The following is a 27,977-nucleotide window of genomic DNA, read 5'->3' on the forward strand; positions in this document are numbered from 1 at the left end:
CAGTTTAAGTTAAAGCCTAAAGTTACCGGTACGTGACCAGAACTGCATTAAGTGCACACGTGCGAATTTGATTTTACGCACGAATTAGTTTTAAATGTTAGACCAATTAGAAATTGATCTAATACACAACTTTACTTCTATACACTTCAGTGATTGGGCTGATGACTCCAGTGAAAGGGCTGGTGACTCTAGCGAAAGTGCTGGTGACGATGAGAAAGACCATAAACCAGGGATTCCTTCAGGAGCATGTAAGATTATATCCAAAGTTTGTTCGCCAATGGGGTGTGTCTGGGTGTCAAAGATCTTCAAGGTGGGTGCTACTTGTGATGAACTCTAGAAGGATGGGATGGTAATATTCGGTCTGGCCGTCTGGAAGCCCATAGAATTCCAGTTCAGAAACTGAGTAAGGAGGTGCGGCTACTGATGAGAAGCCTCCTTTATAAAGTTTATTTGGGTTAGAAACGACATCTGGGTCCCTACCCTCGCACAAGATTATTCTCAATATTCTTGTTGTGTTCCACAACTACCAATAAGTATACTTACCTTTATGTACATGATATCTTTCTATAACATATTCTCTATACAATATTGTTTCTCCTATAATTATATATTGTACATGACAGACATAAAATTTATCCTGACTGCCATCTTCTGTGTTCTCAGTTTACAATGGTTTCCTGCGGACCCTAATTCTTTCTAACAAAAACGTAGTCTGTGCTATCAGCTAGTTATAAGTGTCCAAGACTATAAATAATGTTTTTCTTCTATCCGCACCCCGGGATCGAGATGTAAGCCTTCTAAAGAATTACCTTCAGCAGTTCCATAACTTAAGGTAGATACCATACTATACTATTTGTATCACGTCGCGATCCCCACCGACATGTCATTACTTTCTCTTAGTAGATCTTGAAGTGAAAATCTTTTCCGGTTTTAGCGTTGATGTCGCTGAAAATTTCCGTGGTTGTTAGACTTGCCAAAAGCAAAAGTTCTTACTTCTTTCTGATCAAGGTATTCCATTAGCGTTGCATTACCATTAGCCTTAGGTGGAGGTATAAAATTCGATAACTGTTTTATCGTCTTATCGGTATCCGCGTGGTTTTCTGATCTAATTCTACCGGCCGAATGGCAAAGCGATAAACATTATTTTTCATAACACATCCGCGTTTTCCAACCAGTTTAAGTTAAATAAGGTTAACGGTGACCAGTCCTGTGGACAATGTCATGGAGCCTATTACGTATGACTATAAATTTATAATAATGCAATTCACAGTTGCATTTTGACGTACTTTTGGGAGTACCAAAAGCGCGCAAACTGAATATATTTAACGCGCGAATCTGTTTTTGAAATAAACTGAAAGTGAAAGAGAATCTAATTTGTAATTACATCGCGCGGGGAATAATGTTGGTCACGTACGTGTAATAGTAAAACTATACTATAAGTATACGAATACCTAACGATTCCCTTAAAAATAAGGACAATCTATAAATCACTTTGGCGCGGGACTGGGAAGCTATTCTCGCACATAACTTAGGAATCCAAAATTACTAGGTCTAGAGAAGGTTCCAAAATCAAACCAGCAATGATAAGTTTATCTTATTGAACTTTATTTAATTTTAATTTTGAATGGACACAAATTCAAATTGAACGCTTGAGAGTCTGAGAAGAGGCCCCAGCTAGGGCATAGCGTACATATATTAATATCCGTTTAACCTTAAATAGTCTGCCCATTTACGTTCAAGTCAACGCCCGTACGTAAACGTTTGAATGCCTCCGGGCTCCGAGCGTTCATTTTGATGTCCATTTTTAACTTTAAATGGATACAATGAGATAAAACTATGTTGTCGGAATTAGACAATAAATAAACAATAATGAATAAAAATAAGTCACTAGTATAGCAATAAGCAAATAATAATGAAATTATTGCTCCTTAATTCGTGAATTTTTCATAAGACGCAAACTTGCGTTAACATAAATAAGGTCTCGCTGCTTGTTAACTGTGAGGCGGTTTCTTTTTTGTTAATCGTCCAGTCGTACAAGCTCCAATTCGTCTCACAGGGTGAGGCTGATGTCGATTGCGACAGCGCTTTCATTGCAAAACTTTGTAGTTGCGAGTTCGGGTACCTCGCAACCGAAGTTGCTCCACCAAGAGACTGGACCGTCAGAATCTTGGCTAAAACTTGAGGCAGCGTCAGTAGAGAATAAGCCTCTTTTCTCTCGGTAGAACGTGTACTGCGAAAGTATCTTCTTCTTTGTTGCGCCGTCACACCACGTGTCCATGACATCTAGAAACTCCTTCCAGACATCCTGATTCGTGTGTTGATCATATCCCTGATATATAAGCCGGGTGAACACAAAACCCTACTGAATGTAGGGGGGAATGGAGCTCGAGCCACCTTTTGTTGGCAAGACTAACCATATCGCTTTTATAGTTTCAATTGCGAAAAGCAAAATTTGCTAACTTTAAGGTGAACAGATAATATTTGTAATAAATTACACCGATGAAACCAACAGGAATCTTAAGACTATTGTCTGAAAATTTAAGCAAGACTATTATCGGCTCGAGAATTGAGCATAAAATATAAATAGTCGACTTCTATCCAGAAACACTAGCGGAGTTTTAGGGCCTGAAACGTGCATGCATGCGCGCTAAAACTCTTTTAGCTCATCTAGAACATGTAAAATTGCGGGAAACGATGGCGTGTCGACGTGTTAATATTTTAAATCTGATTAACGTTCCTTTATATGTTCCGAACAGTAAAATCTTTTAGCGAACGCGTTCACAAACTATTTTTAGTAAGCGTTCCGTACGTTCACTACAACTAAGCCGGGTGTCTATCAAAGTAAATACTCATACTTTGACTCTTTGACAATGACATCAACTGTGTGGAACCCGATATCCTAAAAAGAGTAGATATTGACAATATAATCCTTAATCTGTTTAACCGTGCTACTGCTATTAGTATTGTCGATGGAGATTGGAGATGCTCCCGCCCATTCATGCATGGCGGATTATCAATATTGTCCCAATGTCCAAAATAGGAAATCTCACCGAGGCTGACAACTACATTAAATGGATCACCATCATCAATTGTCAGCAAAACTCTCAACCGCATGATCCTTATCAGTTGAGAGAGACCCGCTCGGGGTATTCTGATGAACATACTGACAGCATGCCTACGGTATCCGTATAGTATTCCAAGGCCCATAAGTTAGGCTGATTCGACACTATGGAAAAATTCATTCTTGCAGGAGTTATGCAAGGGAATACGCTACCTGTTTGTCATTACTTATATTGAAGCTGTGTTGTGCAAAAGTCATAGAAGGTCGTGATCTTGGCTTCAAACTCGTTCTAATAGACCAAAATCATATATAAGACCATGAAGATTATACTTTTCCGAGCCACCGTTGAGCCTGTATTGTTCTATGGCTGAGACCCATTGGATATCAGTTAGTTGCTGTCTGATAACTATAAGCGTATCAATGGCTGTTACAGTAGGCCCTCAACAGTTGAATTAACGGGTGATACTCGTAAAATATCTGTTCCATATATTGGACCGTCCAACTCGGACCGTCCAACTCGGCGCGCGTCCTGGTATGTTATAAACCTACAACAGTTGAATACCATCCCCAATCCAACAGTGATGATTAGTCGAAGCATAATGAAACTAACCAAGTATTTAGTAAGACACAATGATGAACTGGCCGATCAAGCACTTTTTGGGATTCCCAGCATGAAATAACAGCACCTGTTAAAGTTAAAGATTAAACTTACCGTTGCCTAATTCTGAGAACATGGAACGCACACGTGCAAATATGATTTTACGCGAGAATTACCCAGAAACTGAAACTTAATGCTGAAAGAGAATCTAATTGCGTCGCGCGGGGAATAATTTTGGTCACGTACATCATTTTGTGTTCCCTTTTAAATACAATTACCAGTGCAGAGAGTGGTTTCAGAAACGCAAATTCAACTTGCAAAGATGAATTTACCTGGGAACGGTATACCTCGCTCAGGCTTTTGTATTTATTAAGTTAAACACATTGATTTAACATTGAACATATTATGGCGATTAAAAATATGCCTATAGCAGATAGGGCGGAATGACAGGTTCAGCAACGCCCAGGAATTACAAGCAGCAAATTCTGCTACTGCTAGTGCTATCACGGAGAATCAAAGCAAATATTATAGTGGTACCGTGGCATGTCCATTCTTGGTCAGCGTTGTATAGGTTGCATGGATAAGTCCCTGCTTGCTGTTGACGTTGCTGCGGTGAGGCTAGCTGGAACAATTGTCGGAGAACTCTTTGGCTTCGTACTCTCTTCACTTCTTTCTCCGCACAAAACTGTTTAATCCGTGGGAGGCCCTGTTATTCAAATAAAGTTCTGAACCGTCAATCAAGCGTTTAGTTCTAAAACTGGTTATGGAAATTGTAGTTTTGTAGCTTTTCTCATAACTATCGTCCTATCGAACTGATGATCAATAAACATCACGCGGTTTGCTACAATCAAGTTAATATATGGGGTCGTTTACATATCAGCAGATGGGTCTTCCAAATTGCAAATGATTACGATTGACCGCATATGATATTGTAATTTTGGCACAATAGCACAATACTAATAGCGATACCCGGATTTAACATTTAAACAATTTTTAATCGTATTGCCGTGCAGTGTTTGTGTAACTCAAGTTAGTAATCGCTTTTCTTGTCAAAAAGTTAATATTTATTTCCTTCGATGGTAAATTATTTTGTCCTAAATTCATATATTTTCTAATAATATAAAATTGGTTTAAGACCAATACAATGTCAATAAGTCATGTGGCATGTAAGGCGCCAAAGACAAATTGCTAAAAGGCGCGGCGCAACTGCTGAAAACTGCCACTAACTGCCACTAACTGCCACTAACTGCCACTAACTGCCACTAACTGCTACAAACTGCCACTAACTGCTGCAAACGGCGCGCGCAGTGCGTGGGCGCGATTGTAGCAGTTAGTGGCAGTTAGTGGCAGTTAGTGGCAGTTTGTAGCAGTTAGTGGCAGTTAGTAGCAGTTAGTGGCAGTTTGTGGCAGTTAGTGGCAGTTTGTGGCAGTTAGTGGCAGTTAGTAGCAGTTAGTGGCAGTTTCTTTGCACTTAGCTCCTCCTGTGAAGGGAGTCATATCGAAGATCAGACACAGTTTGGACTTAGGAAATCCCACTGTACAAAAAAACTAGCATTCTTGCTTCGCATCGATCGTTGATCATCGATTGTTGCTCGTCGTTGATCGTCGATCAATGGGTTGACATCGTCAATCAAGTACATCTCATGTAGTTAATTAATTTGTAGATTTAATTACCAAATCTTTTTAACTTAAGAATCATGTTTTAGGCGGAATATTTATCGACCTAAGCAAAGCTTTTGACGCCATCGACCATTCAACACTTTTTATAAAATTAAAGGGATGTGAAATAAAAGGAGTTGCAAATAACCTTTGCACAAAAAGCTATTTGACAAACAGCAAACAGGCAACAATACACTAAAGTTAATTTGGGATAAAAATCAAATACCCTTAAAATCAATACCCTATTTCTTATTTTAAGAAAAAATTTTATTTACCACAAAACAATTAATAAATAATGTTATATTCATAAATAAATTGAGATTTGAATTATAACCATATAAACAGCCCGCCGCGCACACTGCCACACATTGTTGAGAAATCCTTACTAGGTGCAGCTGTAAGCGCCGCGCGCAGGATCTATTGAATTGTTATCTTGTATTACATTTTATATTACATCTTATATTAAATCTTATATTACATCTTATATTATATTACAATTACATGTCACATTTATTAATTACATGAAGAACCAAAATTTCAGAAGCAGAATAAGTTTTATGAAAAATTTATGCCCCGCGCATGAGAGGGTTCAATAGTTGAATATTTTTACTGGGCCGCGCTCAGCCTGTCATTCCACCTAATTTCTATTTTGTTGTTTATCAACATTAAAGCCTGGGGTCCTCAGGTAAGATTTTTTTTTAAAATATGAACGACATCACAAACATGGTTTCAAACTAAAATCATTTGTTACCTTTACTGATGATACCAATATATTTTTGTTGGCAAAACAAAACGTGATGCATATAAACAAGAAAATATAAGCTATTGTTTCACCTAACCATGTGCTTTCGCGCCACTTCGGGCGCACTTGTTTCACAAACAAGCGCAAGGGCTTTAGATAAAGCAAAGCTATAGTCGTCATTACAGTTTTATATGAGAGCAAATAAGTTACGTATAAAAATGTCCTGTGCTGCTCTTTAGTCTCCCTTTATTCTTCCTGTGTCGACTGTCACGTGAATTTTTCAAGCCGTTCTCTAGCTGGCCCTGAACGACTATTCGAAACCCTAATCCTCTAATTTGATCCCAACCTTATAAAATAAAACACATACCAAATCCCCAACAAAAGCATATGCTAAAACCCTAACCCTAACGAGAAATTATACTAACTTCCCTGTACAAGTATACAGTCTTATCACGTGATCATGATCGAGACAATTTTTCGCCAATATCTCGTCAGGGGAGCATTTTAACCTTTTGTCATGGGGGTGATTCGGAATCAGCGTCCGAAAATACATCAATTAATGTTGGTTTCAACTCTCGGGGGCCCTTTTAGAACAATCTCGAAGATCAACTGCAAACTGTAGAGTGATTTAGCATGCTTGATTTTAATCATAAATTGAATAAATGCTTGAACCACAATTTGGTTAACTAAAAATCCACATAACCAATAACTAAAAAAAATGCTCTATTATGATTATATAACATCGTAATAATATAATAAAATGGCCCACGATTATTATTTTTTGTTGACAGAGGAATGATGCTTATTAACTAAACGTACCTGTACACTAATTGATGTACTTTTATTCTAATTGTATTTCCTCGCTTATACTGACACGGCCATGGGATAGTTATATCTCCCTGTTTGTGTATTGAATGATTTTGATTTTGTTTATAATTCATGTACCCTTGATTTGTCTTCAAAATAAATTGATCCATTCTTCATTGTTTTCCTAACCAGGACTGAACATGAGTTTGGCTAATTTATCTCTACTCATCTTTCTCATCAAGATTACTACCTGCTCTTCACTATCAAATCTTAAACAGTTTCTATGCAGAGTCACCCCGGCTAATTGCCAGTTCGTAAATGTTTCTCTTGTTCAGAAACAAACTTCTCTAGAGTTTTTCAAGTTACACACGCACAACAGTTCAGCTGGGACTGATCTCCTCATTAAAGGTACATCCAAAACTGCAGTTATAAGTGGACTGAATTACTATCTAAGAGTTCATTGTAATACAACTCTCACAGAGTTTGGCTTATCCCGTGAGACATTCAAAATTGTTCAGCTGAATGGTACTGTATATCAGATTTTGAATGGCCTTACACACTTCTATGGAAACATTTGTGCTTACTCCTACTCTTACTGGGCATGGAATTGGGATATGTGGGAGAAACATATTGACTGGATTGCTTTTAGGGGATTCAATATGATTTTTGTTCCTACTGGCGTTGAATATGTTAATCTACAAATGTTCAAAATGCTTGGTCTACATGAAAAAGAAATTTACGAATTTTTTAATGGACCTGCATATCTTGCTTGGTCTAGAATGGGAAATATGAAAAATTTCACTGCTCCTCTCACACCCGAGTTCATAAACTTCCAGACATCTCTGCATAAAAATATCAGTAGAAGATTCAATGAACTGGGTGTAAAAGTTGTGATTCCTGGCTTTTCTGGATTTGTCCCTCGTGAGCTGATGCAACTTTACAACAAGACTAACTTCAATGATGTTAGTTGCTGGAACGGTTTTAAAAAAGAATATTCATGCCTGGTGCAGATTGATCCAACTAAAGAATTGTACAGGACGATTGGTAACGTCTATATGAAGATTTTGTTGAAAACATTCCAAACAAATCACTTTTATGCTGTTGATATGTTTAATGAAAATACTCCAAAAAATACAAGTCTGCAGTACCTTCAGTCTTGCGGTAAGAACACAGTATCACTTATAAAGTCTGCAGACCCTCATGGTGTTTGGCTTTTGCAAGGATGGACATTTGGATACGATCCGTTTTGGGAGAATGCTAGGGTAGAATCATATTTGAAGCATGTTGAAAGTAGTGACATAATCATTCTTGATATGTTTGCTGAAGTTAATCCAACATGGAATCGTACTAAAAGTTTCTATGGCAAGCCATTCATTTGGAGTGTGGTTAACAATTTTGGTGGTAATACTGTAATCAATGGCAATATAAGGGAAACTTTGGAGGGATTTAATCTCGCATTGAAGGATAGCTTATCCCTGATCGGTTTTGGATTTATGCCTGAGGGTATTTATGAAAACACCATTTTTTTAGATGCTGTAATGCAGTTTACAACATTACATAACAACAATCAAAGCTTACGGAATCCCTCTGAATTTTATGCTAAATGGAAGGATAGAGTTTCATATTACAGATATAGTGACTACAAGGGTGGTATTGTCACAAATATTGCAGACAAATTGTATTCTGGTGATAGTAAAGGTTCTTTTCCAGACAGCTCTTTCATATATCAGCAACCAGGGTTTCATATGCTATTTAAACCTACTTCAGAAATGTCAGATACTATTGAAATTCTGCTTAATTATCTTGAGATAATCCATCGCAAGCAAGTCAGAGAGTTCTCTGAAATATTCTTTTATGACATGAGTTCTGTGCTTCAAAGCTATGGTGATCACTTGTTTCATAAAATCTATGAACAATTGGTTAGTGCTTACGAAAAAAGAGACATTAACTTGCTTACCAGTTGTGCTGGAATAATGATCAAAACTATACAATTGCTGGATGAAGCCTTCAGTCTTCTTCATCTCAAATCTTTGCCATGTTATCAGAGTGATATAAACTCCTTTGCTCTGTTGATCAAAGAAAACCCAATGAAGCTTTCTCAAAATTTCAGACTTCAGTTAACCACTTGGGGGTATGACAATGAAGTTCTGGACTATGCCTTCAAGTTGTGGTCGGGGCTACTGGCCAAATACTATAAACGTAGATGGGAGACATTTTTTGACTTTTTACAGCTGTCATTATTAGAAGACACACCATTTGATGATAAAGGTTTTGAAGTTGAGGTTACTGAAGTGGAGAGAAAATTTGTGACTGAGGGTGTTTCTGAGAGTTGTATCCCTTGGGGTGAACAAAGTATATCAAAATTTGCTTTACTTGCTGAAAAATTGATATGGCTTCATCATGTTTTGTGATTGTTTTATAAAACAATTGTTTTATAAAAACAATTTTCGGCCTCAATATTATACAGTAGTTGAGTATACTCAACTACTGTATAATATTGAGGCCGAAAATTGATTTTACATGTACAACATCTTGATTAGTTATTCATTTAAACATTTTTTATTTTTATACATATTTTATACCTATGAAGTTTTTACAACTAGTGGTTTGTTTGTTACAACTTTTAAAGATTGGTCGTGACTTATTCGTCTTACTCGATTTGAATTGAAATTGACTAGTAGTAGTAGTAACAAATTTGAATATCTCTTTAACTTAGATCATCATAAAAGTTCAGTTAAATACATTTTCTTGGTATTGGATTTTAATATTTATTTATCTTCTTTCAGGGTGTACATGAAAAGTATTAATGAAGCTGCTCTATCTGTGCTTTCTACTCCTACCACCACCCATCTCGTCCATCCCTGAACTATCTTCAAAGACTGTTTATGATGCTGTAAGAGGAGATATCAGGAATGTGGAGACTTTATCAAATGAAAAGGGACAATGCATGCCTGACAGAATATACTTCCTGTTAAGGCATGGTAGCAGAAACTTTGGTAATACTATAACTACCCGAATAGATGCATTTTTAACAAGGTTTGCCAAGCTGGTAGATTCAGGTATTGTGACATTGAACTCAGATATGGAGTGGTACCAAGAGTGGGAGGGTGGGGTTTATTATACGGACTATGAACTGGTAGTGGAGGGAATGTTAGAACACTTCTCTATTGCAACTAGGTACAAAGGGAAGTTTCCCACTTTATTCCCAAATTACTCAGTGTACAATTACTCACTGCAAGCAACAACTAAAACCAGGACTATTCAGAGTGCACTTTCGTTCATGGATGGGTTGCTGCATGGTACTGGACCTCTTGAATCAAGTCCTGATAGACTTGACATTGTCATGAAGGGTTACATGCCCCCTGGTATGGTTATCGAAAAGAATGATGAGGACAGATTGTTGCGGTTCATGGATTGTTGTCCAAAATATGAAAAATATATAAAAACACTGAAGTGGAAGGATGAATCAAATCTTTTTGATGAACTTCCTCTTTATCAATCTGTTGTGCAATCAGTGTCGTCAGCATTAAAGTATGACGCAACTTTAAATGACTCAAAAGCCCTGTATTATTTGTGTGCCGCAGAAAACATGTCACCAACGCAGGCTGGACATTCTCAGTTTTGCAGCGTGTTTGATGAAGAATCACTAGATGTGCTTGACTATAGTAAGGATCTTGAAAAGTACCATAAATACAGCTACCCATATCCTACAACCTATAAAATGTCCTGTTTGCTTTTGAGTGACATCATCAAAGAAATGGAAGGCAATAAGAACACTCCAGTGCTTAAGTTTGCTCACGAAGAAACTGTTATGCCACTGCTGTCGTTGTTAGGCTTGTTTGATGATGGTGAGATTATGACTCATAAGATGGTTGACTGGAAGAATCGCAAGATGAAGGTTTCAAGAGTCACACCTTTTGCTGGAAATGTGGCTTTCGTGAGGCAATCGTGCCCTGGAGATGATGAACCTCGAATACAGGTACATTTATATAATTTAGAGAGCATGTACCTGATTCTTCTTTTTAGTTACAGCAGTATTTTTAGTTACAGTTATTAAAGTCATTGAATGAAGTAATGATATTGTTTTCAATCCGCTCATAAGATAAACTCTGTGTTCAGAAATATCTTAAAATACGCTAATGTTCAGGTATTTAATACAGTACTACAATTTATACCTACTCATTACTCAATTGTTAGTTACAATGTTTAGATCACTTTTCACTGTTAAATTAGTAATTTTTTCAGTTGAACAGCTGCGTTTAACTATCTATATAATACTTCATAAAAATTGTACACATTTTCAGGTAATAGTTAACGAAAAGGAAGTAAAAGTCCCCCTTTGTAGCAGAGCCGGATGCACTGTTGCTGACCTAAAAGAAATCATCAGCACCCGAGCAGATGGTTGTAATTACAACCTGATATGTAACATATCCCCAGACAAATGGGACGACAAACACAGCACCCAACAGATCATAATAGCGGTACTTCTCACTCTCTCACTCTGTCAAGCTACCTACATCTTCTTTCACTGCATTAAGAGGTGCCCACTGAACAGCAGGGAGGATCAGACAGACTGCTCGGATCAACAACCCTTGATTGAGGAGGAAAGTGATCAGGGGTATGCTGACGAACCGGACAGTAATTTAGTAACTACAGTCTTGGATGACTAGTTGTTGTGTTGGCCCATTTGCATTTAATAATGCAAAAATTAGATGGAATTTGTTATTTCTAAGATTTGAAATAATATTTAATTACTATGTATGATGGTTCATGGTTCACTTTATTATATGTACATATAAATATAATGGCTTAATTGTGTAAATGTACCAATTATCCATTTGCTGATATTTATGTAAAATAAATGTTTTTGTTAAATTTGTGACAATCACAAGCTTCCGTTTGGCTTTTTATATGTTATGGCATATTTATTGTTATTATTTGTTTGTTATCAATTCATTTATTTCAGTACTATTAATGGCATCATACTATCGAAGGGGTATTTTGATTATTAATTCAACTTAAAGGACCAGTTAACTGAAAAATTTGTAGTCTCCAATTTGGCTAAGATTTAAATCAGCTGTGACAAACTGGTAAAGAATCGTATCGCCGAAAGAACCAACTCTCTAGCGTACGTGTAACGCGTGTTATTGCAATAATAAGCTGTGGCCTCGTGACGTCATAAAGTCCCTCAGTGCGCGCTTGCATAGCGTTTAATACATTGCAAATGTTTATCATCGTCAATAAAACACGTGTAACTCACTCAAATTTTAGAATTATGACTATTACCCTAGTTCTCCAAAATCCTTATAGTTTTGGCTATCATCCTAACTAAAGGAATAGCTGATTGGATGTACAGTGCTCACGTCATGATTTTAAACAGTGATATAGGTTCTTGAACAGTGGCGGGTGAATGTACGGTTAGAAAGTTTCTGCTATTACAACTTATGTCATATGTGATAATTTTGGATTGTTTTCATTGCTTAAATAGAACGATCTTTTCTGCCTTTTATCAGTAGTGAAATGACATGTTCTCTTAAGTAGTCCAAGTCTAGATGTAGCTTTGGAAACAAGCGCTTTACATTGTGCACCCCAATTAAACCTGGAGTTTATTGCGACTCCTAAATCTGACTGAGAGGGCACAAAGTCAATATCACTTCCAGAAAGTTTATAAAAGAAGGTATTGAATGGCAAGTTATCCAGCACGTTTCTTTGCAGGGACACAGAGAGGGCTTTGCACTTTTGTGGGTGGAACTTCATTCGATTTCTCACTGACCAATCATATAATCTATTGATGTCATTTTGGATTATGTGATGGTCAGGGTAACCAAGAATCTCCCTCCAAATTTTAGTGTCATCTGCATAAAGGGCGATATTGGTGCCTTCAGAGACACAGGAGAACATGTCATTTATAAATATTACAAACAATAAAGGGCCAAGTATAGAACCTTGAGGGACACCAGACCGAACTGGTAGAGAAGAAGACGTTTGGCCTCCTATCACTACTTGTTGTTGTCGCCCCTCAAGATAGGACTTAATAAATTTAAGCATTAGTCCATCGACATTAAAAATATTCTTTAATTTACTTAAAATGAGGTCATGCGAAACGCTATCAAAGGCTTTCGCAAAATCAAAATATATTATATCAGTCCTGGACCTGTTATTCAATGCAAGTGCAAGATTGTCCGTGAAAGGTATCATTTGGGTTGTGCATGAACGTTCATTAACAAAACCGTGTTGTCGGTCATCCAACAGATCAGAACACGCAGCGTATAATGCAGTCTTTATGCACCTTTCAAAGACTTTCATTACAAGAGATGTTAACGAGATAGGCCTGTAGTTCTCAACCGAAGACTTATCGCCCTTTTTGTGCACTGGTACTACAAGTGCCAGCTTCCAATCAGGGGGTATGCATCCGCTCGAGAAAGACAGGTTAAATAAAACACTAAGTGGGTATGCAATGCTTTGGGCACAGTTTTTGAGGACTCTCCCATGAATCCCATCAGGGCCAGGGGCCTTGTTAGGATTTAACTTTTTAAGAATCAACAGAACATCTTCTCTACTAAACACAAGACTTGAAAAACAATCATCACGAAAATCTATGTCAATGCCATAATCGCTCTCTTGAGAAAACTGCTCATAAAAATATTCGTTAAAAAGGGCAGCTTGATCAGATGGATTGTTTCGAAAGCGATTATGATATTTGACAGTTTCAGGGATCCTGGTTGACTTTGATTTAGATTTAACGTAGGTCCAGAATTTCTTGGAGATAAGAGCATCATCGGAGTCATCCTCAACACTGAGTCTCATTCTTTCGTCCATCAAATTTTTAAATTTTGTGCGAAATGCACGAAACTTTTGTTTATGAGACTCAGAGTTGCTCCCCTTATGCCTTATTCTCCATTTCTCCTTATTTCGTAGGAGACGATCACATTCGGAGTCATACCATGGGGGCTGGAACTGAGACTTAATGGTCTTTTTAGGGATCCATCGGTCACAGGCTGCACCGAGAACTCCTCTGAATCGACTCCAGGCAAGATAAGGATCATTACACTCAAATATACTATCCCAATCGATGCTAAATAACTCAGAATTCAGGCCCCTAAAATTACCTTTACTATAATTAAAGATCTTTCTTTTAGGCTGCTTAATATACTTGGTCTTAATATCAATGTCAAATGTGATACAAAAGTGGTCGGACATACACATTTCGTTTTGATCTAAAACTTTAACATTCTTAATAAGGTTTTGAATGTTAGTGAACACAAGATCTAAGGTGTTGCCTGACTTGTGAGTAGGGGAGCTAATAAGTTGTGTATGTCCGAGGTCATCAGTGAGAAAATTTACAAAGCTAGAATGTAGCTGGCAAGATGACTGACCATCTGGCCAGGAAATCGAAGCCAAATTAAAGTCACCTACCAGAATGTGCCTTTGCAATTTTCTGGCAGATGCTAAAGTAACAAAATGTTTCTTGAAAGATTCAAAATTATCTAAGCCAAGCGTTCCTACTCTATAAAATGTTGATATACAAAAGTTTCTTCCACACTGAGTCTTAATAATGATGGATAATAATTCAGCTTGAACACTAACTTTAGAGAACTTTAGACTCGAGATATCAATGTCTGTACTATGGGCAATCAGAACACCACCACCGTTTTTTCTGAATTTCTTGGGCTGGGTTGCATCCACTGGATGCGATCTTAAGGATCGGTCAAGCCTAAATACTTTGTATTTGTCAGGGAGCACCTCATTACTGAGAATGGAATTTTTCAGCCATGTCTCGTTTAGAATAATGATGTGAGGCTTATGTTTGTAGATATAACCATGGAATTCATGTATCTTGGTCATATTTAGTGGTGGTGTTCCTGATGCTAAATCGCGTGTATTTAGGAAACCATGGACATTATTGTAAACAACGGATAAATTTGGTCCAGGGTTCAGTAAGGAACAATTACAAATTACTATCAGGGAAATATTAAGGAGAGATAGAAAAACCAGACCACACCTAGACATGACCCCAAGCCAGCTGCTGGTTATACTGAAAAGTAACTTAACAGTCTGTTTCGGTGACATGGTAGGTGACAGTTTGGTTTTTGTGGTAGATAGCAATTTTACAGAAATTGCAGCTAAGGCTGTCCCAATGCCCCCCTCCCCCCTATACACAAGTTTAAAGTGTCTGAGAAAAATGGTACAAAATATTACCATAAAGTAAAGATTTATGGATGACCTCAAACATGGTACAGAGTGTATTTTAGGTTGTAGGGGAGCACCAGGGAGTATATTAGCATCGATAGTCAAAGAAAATATATACAAAATAACATAAAAATAAAATATACCCAATAGAGCACATAACATATGACGAGACAGAAGACAGGACAACAAATTTTCCCCGTTACCTATATTACTTTTACTGATGATAACATACCTAGAAAACATACCAGTTGCAACACGGTGTTGTTGAGCCGATATTCCCATAGAACTTTAAAGTATATTATTAACAGAATTGTGTCTCGCCGTTGTGTTTTGTCAGGTATTGTGCTATGATATGAAGTAACATACATTATGCTATCACTTCGTTTGAATACATATAAATAACATCCAAATGATCAGATCCAATAGGATACTGATGCAGACAATGAAAAATTGAAATATTGAATTGGATTACCACATCAGTATCCCATTGGATTAAACCACTTTGAGTGTATGATTCTGAGATAGAACTTTGCCAACACTGGCATCCCAGCCTTGGGGCTGGGATGAATATCATAAAAGCCCCTATTGTCACACTTAGGAAATAATCTCTCGTTTCTGTTTCCATAGCGGTCTAAGAATGCCCAAAAAACATCAAGGTAAAACAGTTTATGCCTAGAGCAGCGATCAAAGATCAAATTATTCATAGCACAAACATTACCAGGGATTTTCTCTTGTCCGTTGGGGTGGACTGGTGGAATAGCTTGTACAAAAACACGTGCATTTGGATAAAGTTTTTTTTTTTTTTTTGCTGTCTTCATAAGGTCACTCACAGGGGTCTTGAGATGATTGACCCCCTGGGTACAGTACCGAATGTCGTTGGCACCGAAGCTTAAGAACAGTTTCTTTACCTGCACAAGAGGGTTCTTTGTATAAAAGGCCTCAATAGATTTCTGTATAGCTGACATCTTAAGCCCACCCTTAGCTATGTTGGTGACAGTTTCTTTACCTCTACTGAGGCGATCAGCGTCCAATCGAGCAGCAAAGGAGTCACCAGCAATGAGAATGATAGACTTCTGGTGTTTTTGAGAGTCTGTGATGGGGGCTTTTGGGGATACTTTATTAGGACTGTCGGATGTAGGAGAGGGAAGAATAGGAGATGAAGGGGAAGAGGAAGAGGAAGGTGTGGCTAACTTTCTGAAGGACAGACTATACCTCCAACAAGTTTCATTGTCAGAAGGTGCAACTCCTGGGGCAATCCTGTGCCTCATGACTTGCTGTGCACCAGGCTTCATGATGTTCAGTGTGCCATTGGTGGCAGGGAGGGTGAAGTCTGCGTTAATCAACTCTTGGGCTGGCCTTGACCTAGAGGCCCTAGTTGTGCGTTGTTCTACTTGGGTTGTATCCAGTACAAACTCAAGTGACCGTGGAGCTCCTATTGAGTAAGTGCAAATGGAGCTGGACTGTGATATTATTAGGTCTTCATCGTCTTTATGGAGGCTTAACTTAGCTTGCTGAGTGTCGTACCTAGTAACAAGGCAAGCATCCATGTTGTTGGTGGTGGAGGGGAGGTCATTAATAAGTCCCATCAACTTAAAGATGCTAGGGAAGTTGTTGATGGGATGTGGCTTGTTAACTATGTTACCAAAGCAGTAGTCTTCTGATGAAGGGCTTAGCCATAGGGTGTGGACTTTTTTAGATTTGCCTTCAAGATTCATTGAATCCAATTCTTCTGTGATTTTCTTGAATAGATTTTCGTTCATTCCAGGGAGGACTGGGACGTGCTCTACGAGCGCATGTGGGCTATACGAAACATTTTGAACAGTAGTTTCCTTCTTCGTTTTCTTTTCCTTCTTCTTTTCATCTAACCGTTCTATCTTTGAAGCAAGCTTTTCCTCTTTCAGACTGTCCAGGATACTCTCAGTGAGGAGGGTATGCATGTGTTGCTTTACTTCAAGAGATAAGTTTTGCAGTAAGGCGAGGAAGTTGGCGGGCAGTGTTGGCATCTTGTTGTGAAGTGTGGGAGGATCGGGAGGAGACTGGGTGATCTGGATAAGAGATCAACAGCAGGATGTTTCAGTGGCACCGTTATAAACCCTAGCAATCTGGATCTGAAACAGTCAATAGGCCAGAGATTTATAGTTCAGAGTGAAAAAATTTGAATTATAATGAACAGAGTTGTGGTAAAGAACTGTATAGCAGAAAAAAGAATGCAATACTTATCTAAGGGAGAAGTAGCTAAAAGGAGTTAACAAATTTCAAACATCACTAGATCTCTAACAATTAAACTAACCTCGTACCAGACCGCAGGAGCCCTGGCAGTACAAGACTACCAGGGCAATAGGAAGAAACGATTACCACCTCCACAACATGCCATCTAACTCAGATCCATCACACCCAGGACACCGGCAGACTTTACTCCAACGGATTACTCATCGGTAGCCATGCCTAAATAAATGTAATAGATTTGTAGTGTTGTAATTAGTTTAAAACTAGGTCTATATTAATTAGGTCTATATTTGAACATTGTTCTGTCATATGGTCCCCTCAATCTGCAACTCATCTTCAACAGTTTGTTGCTATCCAAAAGAGGGCTATTAAATGGATCAATGGTGAACCTTACTCCAGTTATAATGACGATAAACTTGCTACAGAACAAAAGAAACTAAATATTCTCCCTGTTAAACAGAAGTTTATTTATAACGATCTTATGACCTTCTATAAAATAGTGAATAGCATAATTCCAGTTTCGCTCCCTACATATATAGTCCTATGCCGTCCAGAGGGCACCCGATACACTAGGCACAATGCTCAAATAATTGATATGTCGGATACTTCAACTTACATGAGTACCACTGTGCCCTGCTCGGATGCCTTCCGAAATAGCTTTTTTCATAGATCTATGCTGAAATGGAATAGTCTACCAGTATGTATCCGGCAGTCAGAGCGTATTTCTACTTTTAAGGCCAAACTGATCAAGTACCTCTGGGCTGCCGATACAGTCTGGCCAGATTAGCTCATCAGTCTTATGAGTCTCAGAAATTTGTTTTTGTTGGTTACAATTCTGTCCGTCCAATTTCCTATCTGCTTGTCCTTTTCTTTTTTCTTTATCAGTTGTGACGGAATTGTAATGAACAAAATCCTTATAATTATTTATGATATGTTTGATTTCTTGTTAATGTTTGTCATTCAAATTTGGTAGACGGCCCCAACGTTAATGTGGCTCTTGCTATGTGTTGGTTCAGCCGAATTAATTATTATATAATCAAGTTTATTTTTCTCGTTAGTTGTCATCCGGCCAAACATTAAGCAACTTATATTGCAGTACCATTTATCATTTAGTAACCAAAATATGTCATTGTAATTTTGCATGGCTGAAATGTAACGCTTGATTTATATATATAATGATTAATTGAATTTTCAAATAAAAAAAAAAAACACAAGCAGGGAGACTGTACCGATTATTTTTCCCCAGTCCATGAAACTCTAACGAATTTAGAAAGGATCCAGATAAGTAGGAGTTTGTTCAATTCCGAGAGCAATTATATTTATAGCATAGCGAAATTTCTAACTTTAATCCGCATGTGTCAGCCAGTACAGGAGACAAGAAGTCTGGCTACTTTACGGCCGTTCCTCTGAGACCATTAATAGAAGTAGCTTCTATCAGAACAGTGCCGTGGGAACAGAATTCCCGCCAAAATACCCGGTCTACCAAATAGTAATACTGATTGGAGTGTACGGTGTGAGGTGTGATTTGAATTAGACTTACGGCTTACCTAGTTGTTATCCTAATTGCATTATCATCGGTACATAACATAAATAAACTACTGGTAAGTTTAAATACCAAGTGCAAACGTGTTCAGTCAATCGACCCACTGAACAACTATGGAATTTCCAAGACCCTATTATTCTCTGGCCATATATTACGGCACGATCGATTGTTAGATGGCTAAACGACCAACGTTAATCTATACAATTCTAAAACTATGAGCTAGCACTTTAATCTAAAAATACACTTTTTATATTACTCCTGATTTTTACATTTCACGTAAAACATTGTCGCCACAGGTTGATCATGGACACTAACAGCTTAATTTTTAGATAAATGACTTATGACTTTCTCTAAAGTTAACTCTAAAGTTGTGTAGTCCAGTCATTTATGGACATTTATGGAAATGAACCTGCAAATGTTCAAATACTCACGAAACTTTGCACAGACCCGAAGTTATGAATAAACGATTTTCGTTTGGAGACATTTTTTTGACCGTGGAGAAAACCCAGGAGGGCCACGCCCATATTGACCCAATAACGTAACCGACCCCTTGCTTCTGAAGGTCGTAGAGACTTCAAAATAGGCTTAAACGAAGCCGCATATGCATGTTTATATAGGAGTTATTGAGCAACACATGGCCTAAAATCCTCACTTTTCGATAAATTCGCCAAAAACCATTTTGGGCGTGGTGCTGAGCCCATTTTCGATAGGATTGTGATAGAGTCTTTAGACAGGGTGCAAAAGAACCGCAATTAGCATATTAATATATGACTTACGAACAAACATATGCCTTAAAGTGCTTACTTTTTCAGTTATTGGCGAAAAACTAATTTTCGGTTCCAGAAATCATGCAAAACTATGGGTATCTGGTAAATTGGGCTATGAAGGCCCTAAAGCTTTTTGAATGTGTGCAAATTGTACAGAATGGCCATGTTTATATACAACTTATGAAGCAACATGTACCCTAAATTACTTACTTTTCGAGTTATTCGGGGGAAAAGATTGTATTATGACCTGTAAAATACAGTCTCACGAGCTCTTCTGCGCGCGCAAGGGACTTTATGACGTCATCGCCAAAATAATACAAACGCTATTTACACGCGTTAGAGAGCAGTTAGAGATTTAGGAATTTCGACTCGTTGCTTAGTTTGCTATTTGTCACAATCTGTCAAAATATGAGGATAACTTTTTTTTCAGTTAACTGGTCCTTTAATGGTTGAGCTGTAGTGTGAAATCATAGTAATAATGCTTCATGAATCACCTAGCAACCTTTTAAAATTCACTCTGTAATTTTTGGGATATTTTAATGAAATTATTATTTATATAATTGAGGGCTCTCTATAATAATAATATAAAGGTCGATGCGCAATAACTAAACTGATTAACATTGTCGTTAATTAAACAAACTTTACCATCCATACTAATTACTAGGAGGATTATTCACAGGGTAAACTGTTTCAGACTAAAGTCTAAACTTATTTAACGAAACATACAAATCATGATAATATATTATGTGTCTCAATTCTTAAGTCTCTTTTTTATTTTAAATAATACTTTCAGTAGGTAATTATGATGAGGACGTGAGAAGTGATATGGCAGTGTGCTCAGTGTGCAACAAACCTAACAGCACACATTCAGAATCTCTTATACAATGTGGCAAGTGTAAATTCTACGTTCACAAAGGTAATATATTATACAATTTTAGAATATTTTAATGTCACGTGCATTTATTATTTGTTACTTTAGGTACCCAAGCTCTTCTGAGCTTACATGAAACAAAATGAATGAAAAACTTAAACCTTTTATGTACCGGTAAATCAGATCAATTTATACAGTGCCCTATTTTCAGAATGTTACGGTATACCTAGCCAGTTCTCCACTGTAGAAGGTTGGCATTGTCAGCGGTGTACACTCGGAGCAGGAAACGAGCGTTGTCAGCTCTGCCCGTTTGGTGAGGGCGCGCTTAAGAAGACAGATAACGGAGGCTGGGCTCACATTCTCTGTGCTCAATACATTCCCGAGGTAATGAAGAATTTCTTCTTCGGAGAATATCACGCGTACTTCTGTGATATTAATTGGAGCTGCCTTCTTGACTTGTAAAAAATATCTAGAATTATAAGGATTTAAGGAAATGAGAAATCATTTTGATACGTTTTCAGTGGTTTGCAAATAATAGTGGTGATATTCCTAGTAATAACACGTATCGTCACCAGGTCATATTTGGTAACAACTACTCGATGGAGCCAATAAACCTTGCTGAAGTCCCGGGACCTAGGTTCCAGCAAGTGTGTTATATTTGCGACGAAAAGGGAGATGACATGGCTAAGAGACAGGGTGCCTGTATGCAGTGCAATGTTCAGGTATATGCAATGATCAGTATGTGCCTCATAATTGGCAAATAGATTATCGGAGAGATAATGAAACAAAGTCTTATCCGATCTATGGTAGAAATTCTCTGCGTCGGAATTAAAAGCTGTAGATGTCTACGTTTTTCGGGAGAACTATATATACTAACTACAAGTTCTTCCGAAAGGATTAGACTCTAATCAATTCACTGATACCCACCGGCCACCGCATACAAAACTTCTTAGTAAATATATCCCCTCCTCCTCAGAACTGTATCAACTGTTTCCACGTGACATGTGGCCAGAAAGCTGGACTTCTGGTGGCTGAGGACTGTGAAAATAGACGGATTGTGGATTACTACGGGTTCTGTAGTCGTCACGTCAAACACAAAGCTAGCAGTTCTAAATTCGGGGAACAGTCTACTGAGTGAGTGATTTTGCAATGTATTTCAAATTGACTGGTTAATGGTTACTGAGTGAGTGTTTTTAGTGAAGTACTCACATGATGGGTTTGCTGTGAAACATAACAATATTCCATATTTTTATTTTACAACGGGGCCTCTCTGCACTTTCAATGGATTTAGCGTGTGTTCTAGTGCTCTTGCCTACGGTTGCCTAGAAAATTATTGTACATCGTATGTTATTGTTCAGATTACGATTATACTCGGTAAGGTATTATGGAACCGCAAATAAAGTTACTTACTAACAAAACATAATACTGTGTTCTATTGTGAAATCGTATAGTCCATATTCTGCATAATTCACGAGGTCTACATTAAGTTTTATCCTAACTGTAGGTAACATTTTAATGTATTATAATCTTTTGAGTTATTTAAGTGTTTATAAACACTATAATTCATTAATTTATTATACTTCATACCTAAAAAGAAGTTGATACCTAAGTGACTTCAACCTGTTCAAGCGCAAACGATATATTATCATAACAACTTATATAAGTAAATAGTTTTACTTTCAGTAGCAGCAAAGAGAAGCTGCCAGCAGTGGACACGTTGTTGCAAGCCCAGCAGCTGAAAGATGTTACTAAGATACTCCCCAGTATTGGTAACGCACCTAAAACACTGCCTTTTGATAACGGGACAAACTTTAAACCTGTCCAGCCTAAGGTAGGTATTGTGTGTGTATGTAGGCTTGGGTATGTGTGTAATTGTATACAAGATAATGTTGTATATACACTTTGTATGTAATTATAATCATGATGTGCACGAAAAACTAAATTTAGATTGTATTCGTTCGATGATATGTATATCAACGATTTTTCTGCAGGTCCAAGCACAGCCAATGCCATTTCAAGGGGTCCATAAGCAAGACAAAATTATTGATAGTGGAATTTTACAAGTGGGTGAATTTCTTATTGTTTTTTATCTGTTCAATTTGAATTTTCAAATGCTAAAACATCAGATTTGGGTTGATAATATTGTATAAAATAATCTACAATACAAAATAATCTACAATCTAGAAAACACGAAATCGTCCATAATGTAAGTCTCAATGGGAGTCTTGTCAGCCCCAGGGAGCATGTACTCGTCGTAAACATTCTTCGCATTCTTCTCTGACTCCCCACTTTTCCACTTCTTCTTCGAGAGGTTGGATTTGACCTTGCGTAGAGCCCGTCGTGTAGCATGGATAGCCTGAAGAGCTGGAGTGTAGCAGGACACAGGATGGTCTGTGCAGGTGGAGGGGAGGCGGACTAGGGAGCTCCGTGAAGGGCCAGAGGGAAAGCGGTATCTCCTGGTTATTGTTAGGTTAGAATTGTAGAGTAGAGAAGAGGAACCAGAGGTGTTAGATTCAGGGATAACAGTGTATACTGGAGAGGGAGATGTTGTAGATTCCGAGGAGGATGGTGGATCAGAGGAGGGGATGGTTGGTGGTTCTGAACTAGAGCTAGATGATGTAGAGGTCTTCCTGGAGGAGTTAGGAGACATGTTCTGATAAATAGGATCGTCTTCCTGGGATGGGAGGTTCTCGTATGTGCTCTCATCAGTCTCCTTATGAACTTCACAGGGTGGAAAGTTCTCGTAAACAGTATCTTCAGTCTTATTTAGATAGGAAGGAGATAGAGGAGGTGATAGGCTGTCATAAGTGGTGTCAGGATGGTTCATTTCAACATAGATAGAGCCCAGGGTTCCCTGTGAATCAATAAACTGAGGAGGAGGTGGGTAGAGTGTGGAGTCCTTGTCTTCATCTGCTGGAGGAGGAGGGAACTGAAGTGGTTCAGTCTGGTTTAACCTGGTGGTGAAGCTAGTATCGTTCTGTATAGGAGACATAGTTGTGCAAGATAAGAAAGCGGAAATGATGATATGTTAGCTGGGTTGTGTGTGTTATATAGGTGATAAGCTTGTTAAACTGTACTTGTGGTTCGTGGCAACGAGCTTGCTGTCCTGACGCGATCCTGTCATCAATACGATGTGATCCTCGATGTGAAAGGGTGGCATGCAATAATGTGATTCGATTGTGATGTGATCCATTGCCTGATGTGGTGTTTACGTGATATGATTCAACAAGCGTTGTGAACAATGAACATGTGATCTTGTTAGTGATCCTGTTCCGTACCAATATGACTGGATAACAAGTAATAATTACTCTAAACCCACTAAGAATTGTAATGAACTTCGCTCACAGACGACGGAAGGTGACGGGTACCCAGCGAAGAGAGAAGGTGACACCATCAACTCCAGCTCCACAGCCAGCGCTACCACCAGTACTAACAGCACGCCTTCTTCTGTTCCTAAAACCAGGAAACCTTCCTCCGAGACTGGTTGGTACTCTCAGTTCTAGTTCTAGTTCACTTTGTAGTTCTACGACACTTTAATTTCATCTATCCAGCATCTCTCTCCTACTGACATCCTAATTTTCATATCTAATATGATCTGCAACAATTCATTCTCTAAATATTAGCTATTGTTGGAGAAGATAATCATTAATTTGTTAACCACTAACAAAGTCTCATACCTACTGCAGACACTGCTGACAGTGAAGACCTAGGATCTGAGCCCATAGTCAAGACACTTCAAACCTTAAGCTACAGTACGGGAGAGAAAACTAAACTGAAGATATCCAAGCAAAGTGCTCCTAGTAAAGGAGTGCGTGATTTGTTACTTTTAGTTTATAGTTTCAGAATCGTGATCTTGAGTTTATTTTCTGTGATATTGCAATTTTATGCCGTAAATTATTCTTTAAATGATACAACTATCATTCCAAATGTTTATATCATATCAAATGTTTATGTATATATAATATCAAGATATCAACTTTGAGAAAACCATGTTGATGAACACATTGTATGATATTCTTATCCCTCAGCTCTCCAATATCTCAGTACCAAAATCTCCTTAGCAATATCTCATTACCAATACCTCAGGACGGTAGTGACGGTGGAGAGCAATATAACGATCTTCTGGACGTCTTCTCCAAGAAATCCAAGAAAAAGAAATACAAATCTCCCGACTCAGAGTTATCTGATTACATTCCTTACAATGAACGTAAGAGCAGAAGTCTTCACAAGAAGGGTAAAAGAGGCAAAATGAAGAAGGACCCTCTGAGGATACGATCTCTCAAGTCTAAGATCAAGTCTCCCAAATATAATCACAATAGCTACATGTACAAGTCACCTCCAAAAACCCCTGTAAAAGTACAAAAATCCCAACTTCTGAACGGAGATAAAGGTTAGTCAGCTAATTTAAACGTTTTGCCTCGTCCTCGTTAAAATAATCTATTATCTATACTAATAATCTCAAGATGTGTGTTCGTTCGTTCGTTCGCGTGTAATTTCCGAACGGCTTAATCAAGAAAATGATAAGAGATATGTGACTGGTTTTTTCGGTTAGTGCCGACAAAACTCTGACGAAGCCAAATGAATAAGGTTTTTCAAATCGGTCGGTCGCGGTGGTAGGTTGTTTAATTGATCATTTTGTGACCCAAATGTGATACTAAAGTGTCTAACTTACTCTCCCTCTCTCCCACTCTCGCTCTCTCTCTCCTTATAACAAATTTGCTATATAATTAATAATTTGGCTGGAGACCTCAAGATTGCGTATCAAGTATTACTATTATAAGATACGTGAGGGGCACTCAGAATTAAATTGCGGTGTGTTTGGACAGAGCGAGTTCATACTTTCGCACCGTTTTAACTACGAAAATGTAATGCGTGTTTTCGAATATAAGAATATAATAGGCGGGTTTATACTTTTGCATTTTCAACTCACGATAGTGGAGTCCTGGCAGTAGGCACGGGTTACACTAGCTAAATGATAAACGTAAGGCTGTTAAGAAATAGAGATATTATGAAGAAATTGTTACAAAAATATATTTCAGGGTATTCGCCCACAAGTATAGTTAGTTCTATGATGGAAGAAACAAGAGACCGACCGGTTGAAGATTACAAACCTTGCACCGGGAAACCTCTCATCACACTAGACACATTCTTCGATAGATTCAAAGAAATGGGCATGCAGTACATTCTCGATAAGTGTCAGAGTGAGAAATCGAGGGAGACTCTCAAGCAACTGCAGGAACTAAACCAAGTTAATTCCTATCTGGCAAACAGAATAAAAGCCAAATCATCAAAACTTGAGCAGCTGAAGAATCTGAATGCAAGGTTATCAGTACCATATTCAAAACCTCTGAGAGCTCTGCCAGAAGCAATTCCTCTTAGTAAAGCTGCCACAGAACTTTTGTCAACAATTCACAAGCCTCCAGAGTTCAGGACTGACATTATCATTGCTGAAACATTTACTGATAAAGAGATAATTGAGAAGCAGTCTAAAAAAGACCCACAAGTTTCATCACCAGAAGAACCACCACGACCTACCACTATTGAAGAACCAGAAGTGGTAGTGAAACTACCGGTCCCAGCTTCTATGTCAGCATTAGTTCCTAAACCTACTGAACCAAACAGTAGCGAGAAACCTGAAGAAGCTGCAGCCTCAAAAGATACTGAAACACCCACCACAGATACCCCTCAGATAATAATAGCCGGAGATCCGCCCATGGCTTATACCTACAAGGATGGGGCCCTTGTTGGTTACCCTGAGGCGCTTCAGTCGTCTCTTACCTACAACAAAGCCTTGGAGGATCAGTATAATAAAGTTGTAGAGCAGCACTACAAGGAGAAGATTAGCGCTGCTTACTTTGAGGTCAGTTGCTAATTAATTGATCAGTTAATTCTAAGTAATAACCTCATCATGATACTTACTAAATTACCTTGTCAAAGCACCGTCGTAATAGTGTCTGATAGTACCGTTATTGACAGGCCCAGCGACGACAGTATGAGGGTTTACTGCAACATCAGATGCAGAGTAAGATGCAGGCTAGCGATTACCTGACTCAAGCCTACCTATCAGTAAGTATAACTACTTTGTCAACACAGGTTACTCGTTTAAGGTGAAGTTGCAAATTGGACAAAACATGAGATGAGAGAGTTAAAATGTTCCAAATATCACTACAAACCACACCCTTAAAACTTTAAAAGAAGTACTTGATTTCCTGAATTTTGGAGAGTTCATCTCAACTACTCTGAAACCAAAATGGAAACATTGCCCCAGAGCCCTTTCTGAACATGCTAGGCACACCAAACTTCTCAAGGACACTCCTGGTATCAATACCGATCGATTCTAATCGGTTTTAGTTTAATTCAGGCGAGTGAAAAGAAAATGTTCATTTTATGTTCATTTCATTCATTCCATGAATCAGGGAATATTTCCCAGGAGGCTGAAAATGTTAGTACACATGCCCCTCTATCATACCAGGGCAAATCCCACTCAGTTCACGGACATATACAGCCGAAAAACATGTATCAGAAGTTGTCTCAAATGTTTCCAAAATCTCGGATTCATCTTCTGATTTTGGAAGGCGCGAAGCAATTTTAGTGATAAAAGTCCACTTTTCTAATACTTACGCTGCGCGCAAATCCAATTATATGCCAATTATGATGTTTACATTTTGTAAATGTACAAGTACTTTTGAATGTATTATATTTACGTTCGCATCGTCGCTATGTTTATTGTGGGTGTATCATGAAAATACGGCTTTATTGATCTGACTTGTATATTCCCAGGACCCATTCACGGCGAGTTATTACTACGCTCAACAGACTGGCAGGCAGATGCCCTCATTGACCCCTCATTTCCCCTCCAACCCCTCACTACCCGCTCCCTCCTACAGTGGTCTGTCTTCTAGACCTGCTGTTACTAGACCTGGCTAGGAGTATCAGTCATCGGACCAAGTTTATCCACCTGAATCAAATTCCCTCTGCTCGATCGACAAAGCAATATTATCCACTGCTCACCGCCATGGACTAACCTTGAGGGAGCGTTCACATATGACGTCAGCAGCCGAGAGGGGAGGGGGGTTGGAAATGCAGACGGGGGGAGGGGGTCTGGGCCTTGCTGACGTCAGCAAAAATACGTGCATTTTGACAAAAGTTGTTGTTTTAAATACATTTTATTAACAATAAAACTTTGCTAATTTCCTTAATATTAGTGCTTCGGTGAACTGAACTCTGTTGACCAACTTTAAATCAGTCACACACTAATTTTCCCTGCCTTCACCCCCTCGTTGGCTGACGGGAGGGGATATGTAATAAGTAAGGGGGTTAAGAAGGCAAAGTGGGAGGGGGGTTAAATTTGACAAAATCTTGCTGACGTCATAATATGTGAACGGTCATCAAGAACCAATGACACCTATATACGATGAGATTATTTGAAAACATAGTGAACTATGCAATGTATGTTCAAATGTATATCTAGATATTCGATCGTTTGTGAATGACCTCTTTACATAATTTACCA

General features: G+C 38.3%; 3 protein-coding genes across 4 annotated transcripts; all 3 read left to right on the forward strand.

The window, feature by feature from the left end:
- The first annotated feature begins 6,840 nt into the window (after nucleotides 1-6,840).
- LOC134824037 (alpha-N-acetylglucosaminidase-like) lies at nucleotides 6,841-9,500 on the forward strand. Its single transcript, XM_063835716.1, has one exon. The coding sequence runs from the start codon at nucleotides 7,068-7,070 to the stop codon at nucleotides 9,276-9,278; it is 2,211 nt and encodes a 736-aa protein (XP_063691786.1). The 5' UTR covers nucleotides 6,841-7,067; the 3' UTR covers nucleotides 9,279-9,500.
- Nucleotides 9,501-9,949: 449 nt separating this feature from the next.
- Nucleotides 9,950-11,537, forward strand: LOC134823182 (multiple inositol polyphosphate phosphatase 1-like). The gene is made up of 2 exons (XM_063834604.1): nucleotides 9,950-10,846; nucleotides 11,172-11,537. The coding sequence occupies exons 1-2, from the start codon at nucleotides 9,950-9,952 to the stop codon at nucleotides 11,535-11,537; spliced, it is 1,263 nt and encodes a 420-aa protein (XP_063690674.1).
- An 8,839-nt stretch (nucleotides 11,538-20,376) lies between these two features.
- On the forward strand, nucleotides 20,377-27,974 carry LOC134819819 (uncharacterized). 2 transcript variants are annotated; one of them, XM_063829971.1, is made up of 12 exons: nucleotides 20,377-20,509; nucleotides 20,676-20,848; nucleotides 21,040-21,186; nucleotides 21,441-21,598; nucleotides 22,148-22,295; nucleotides 22,456-22,527; nucleotides 23,812-23,947; nucleotides 24,151-24,272; nucleotides 24,551-24,854; nucleotides 25,504-26,324; nucleotides 26,441-26,530; nucleotides 27,245-27,974. In XM_063829971.1, exons 1-12 carry the CDS (start codon nucleotides 20,419-20,421, stop codon nucleotides 27,389-27,391), a joined length of 2,409 nt encoding a protein of 802 aa, XP_063686041.1. In that variant the 5' UTR covers nucleotides 20,377-20,418; the 3' UTR covers nucleotides 27,392-27,974. The 2 variants fall into 2 exon arrangements, with proteins under 2 accessions (XP_063686041.1, XP_063686048.1); XM_063829978.1 differs by having other exon boundaries at nucleotides 22,151-22,295.
- Nucleotides 27,975-27,977: the final 3 nt, after the last annotated feature.

This window comes from Bolinopsis microptera, chromosome 1, assembly GCF_026151205.1.
Source record: "Bolinopsis microptera isolate Bmic1 chromosome 1, MBARI_Bmic_1.0, whole genome shotgun sequence".
Lineage (NCBI taxonomy): Eukaryota > Metazoa > Ctenophora > Tentaculata > Lobata > Bolinopsidae > Bolinopsis > Bolinopsis microptera.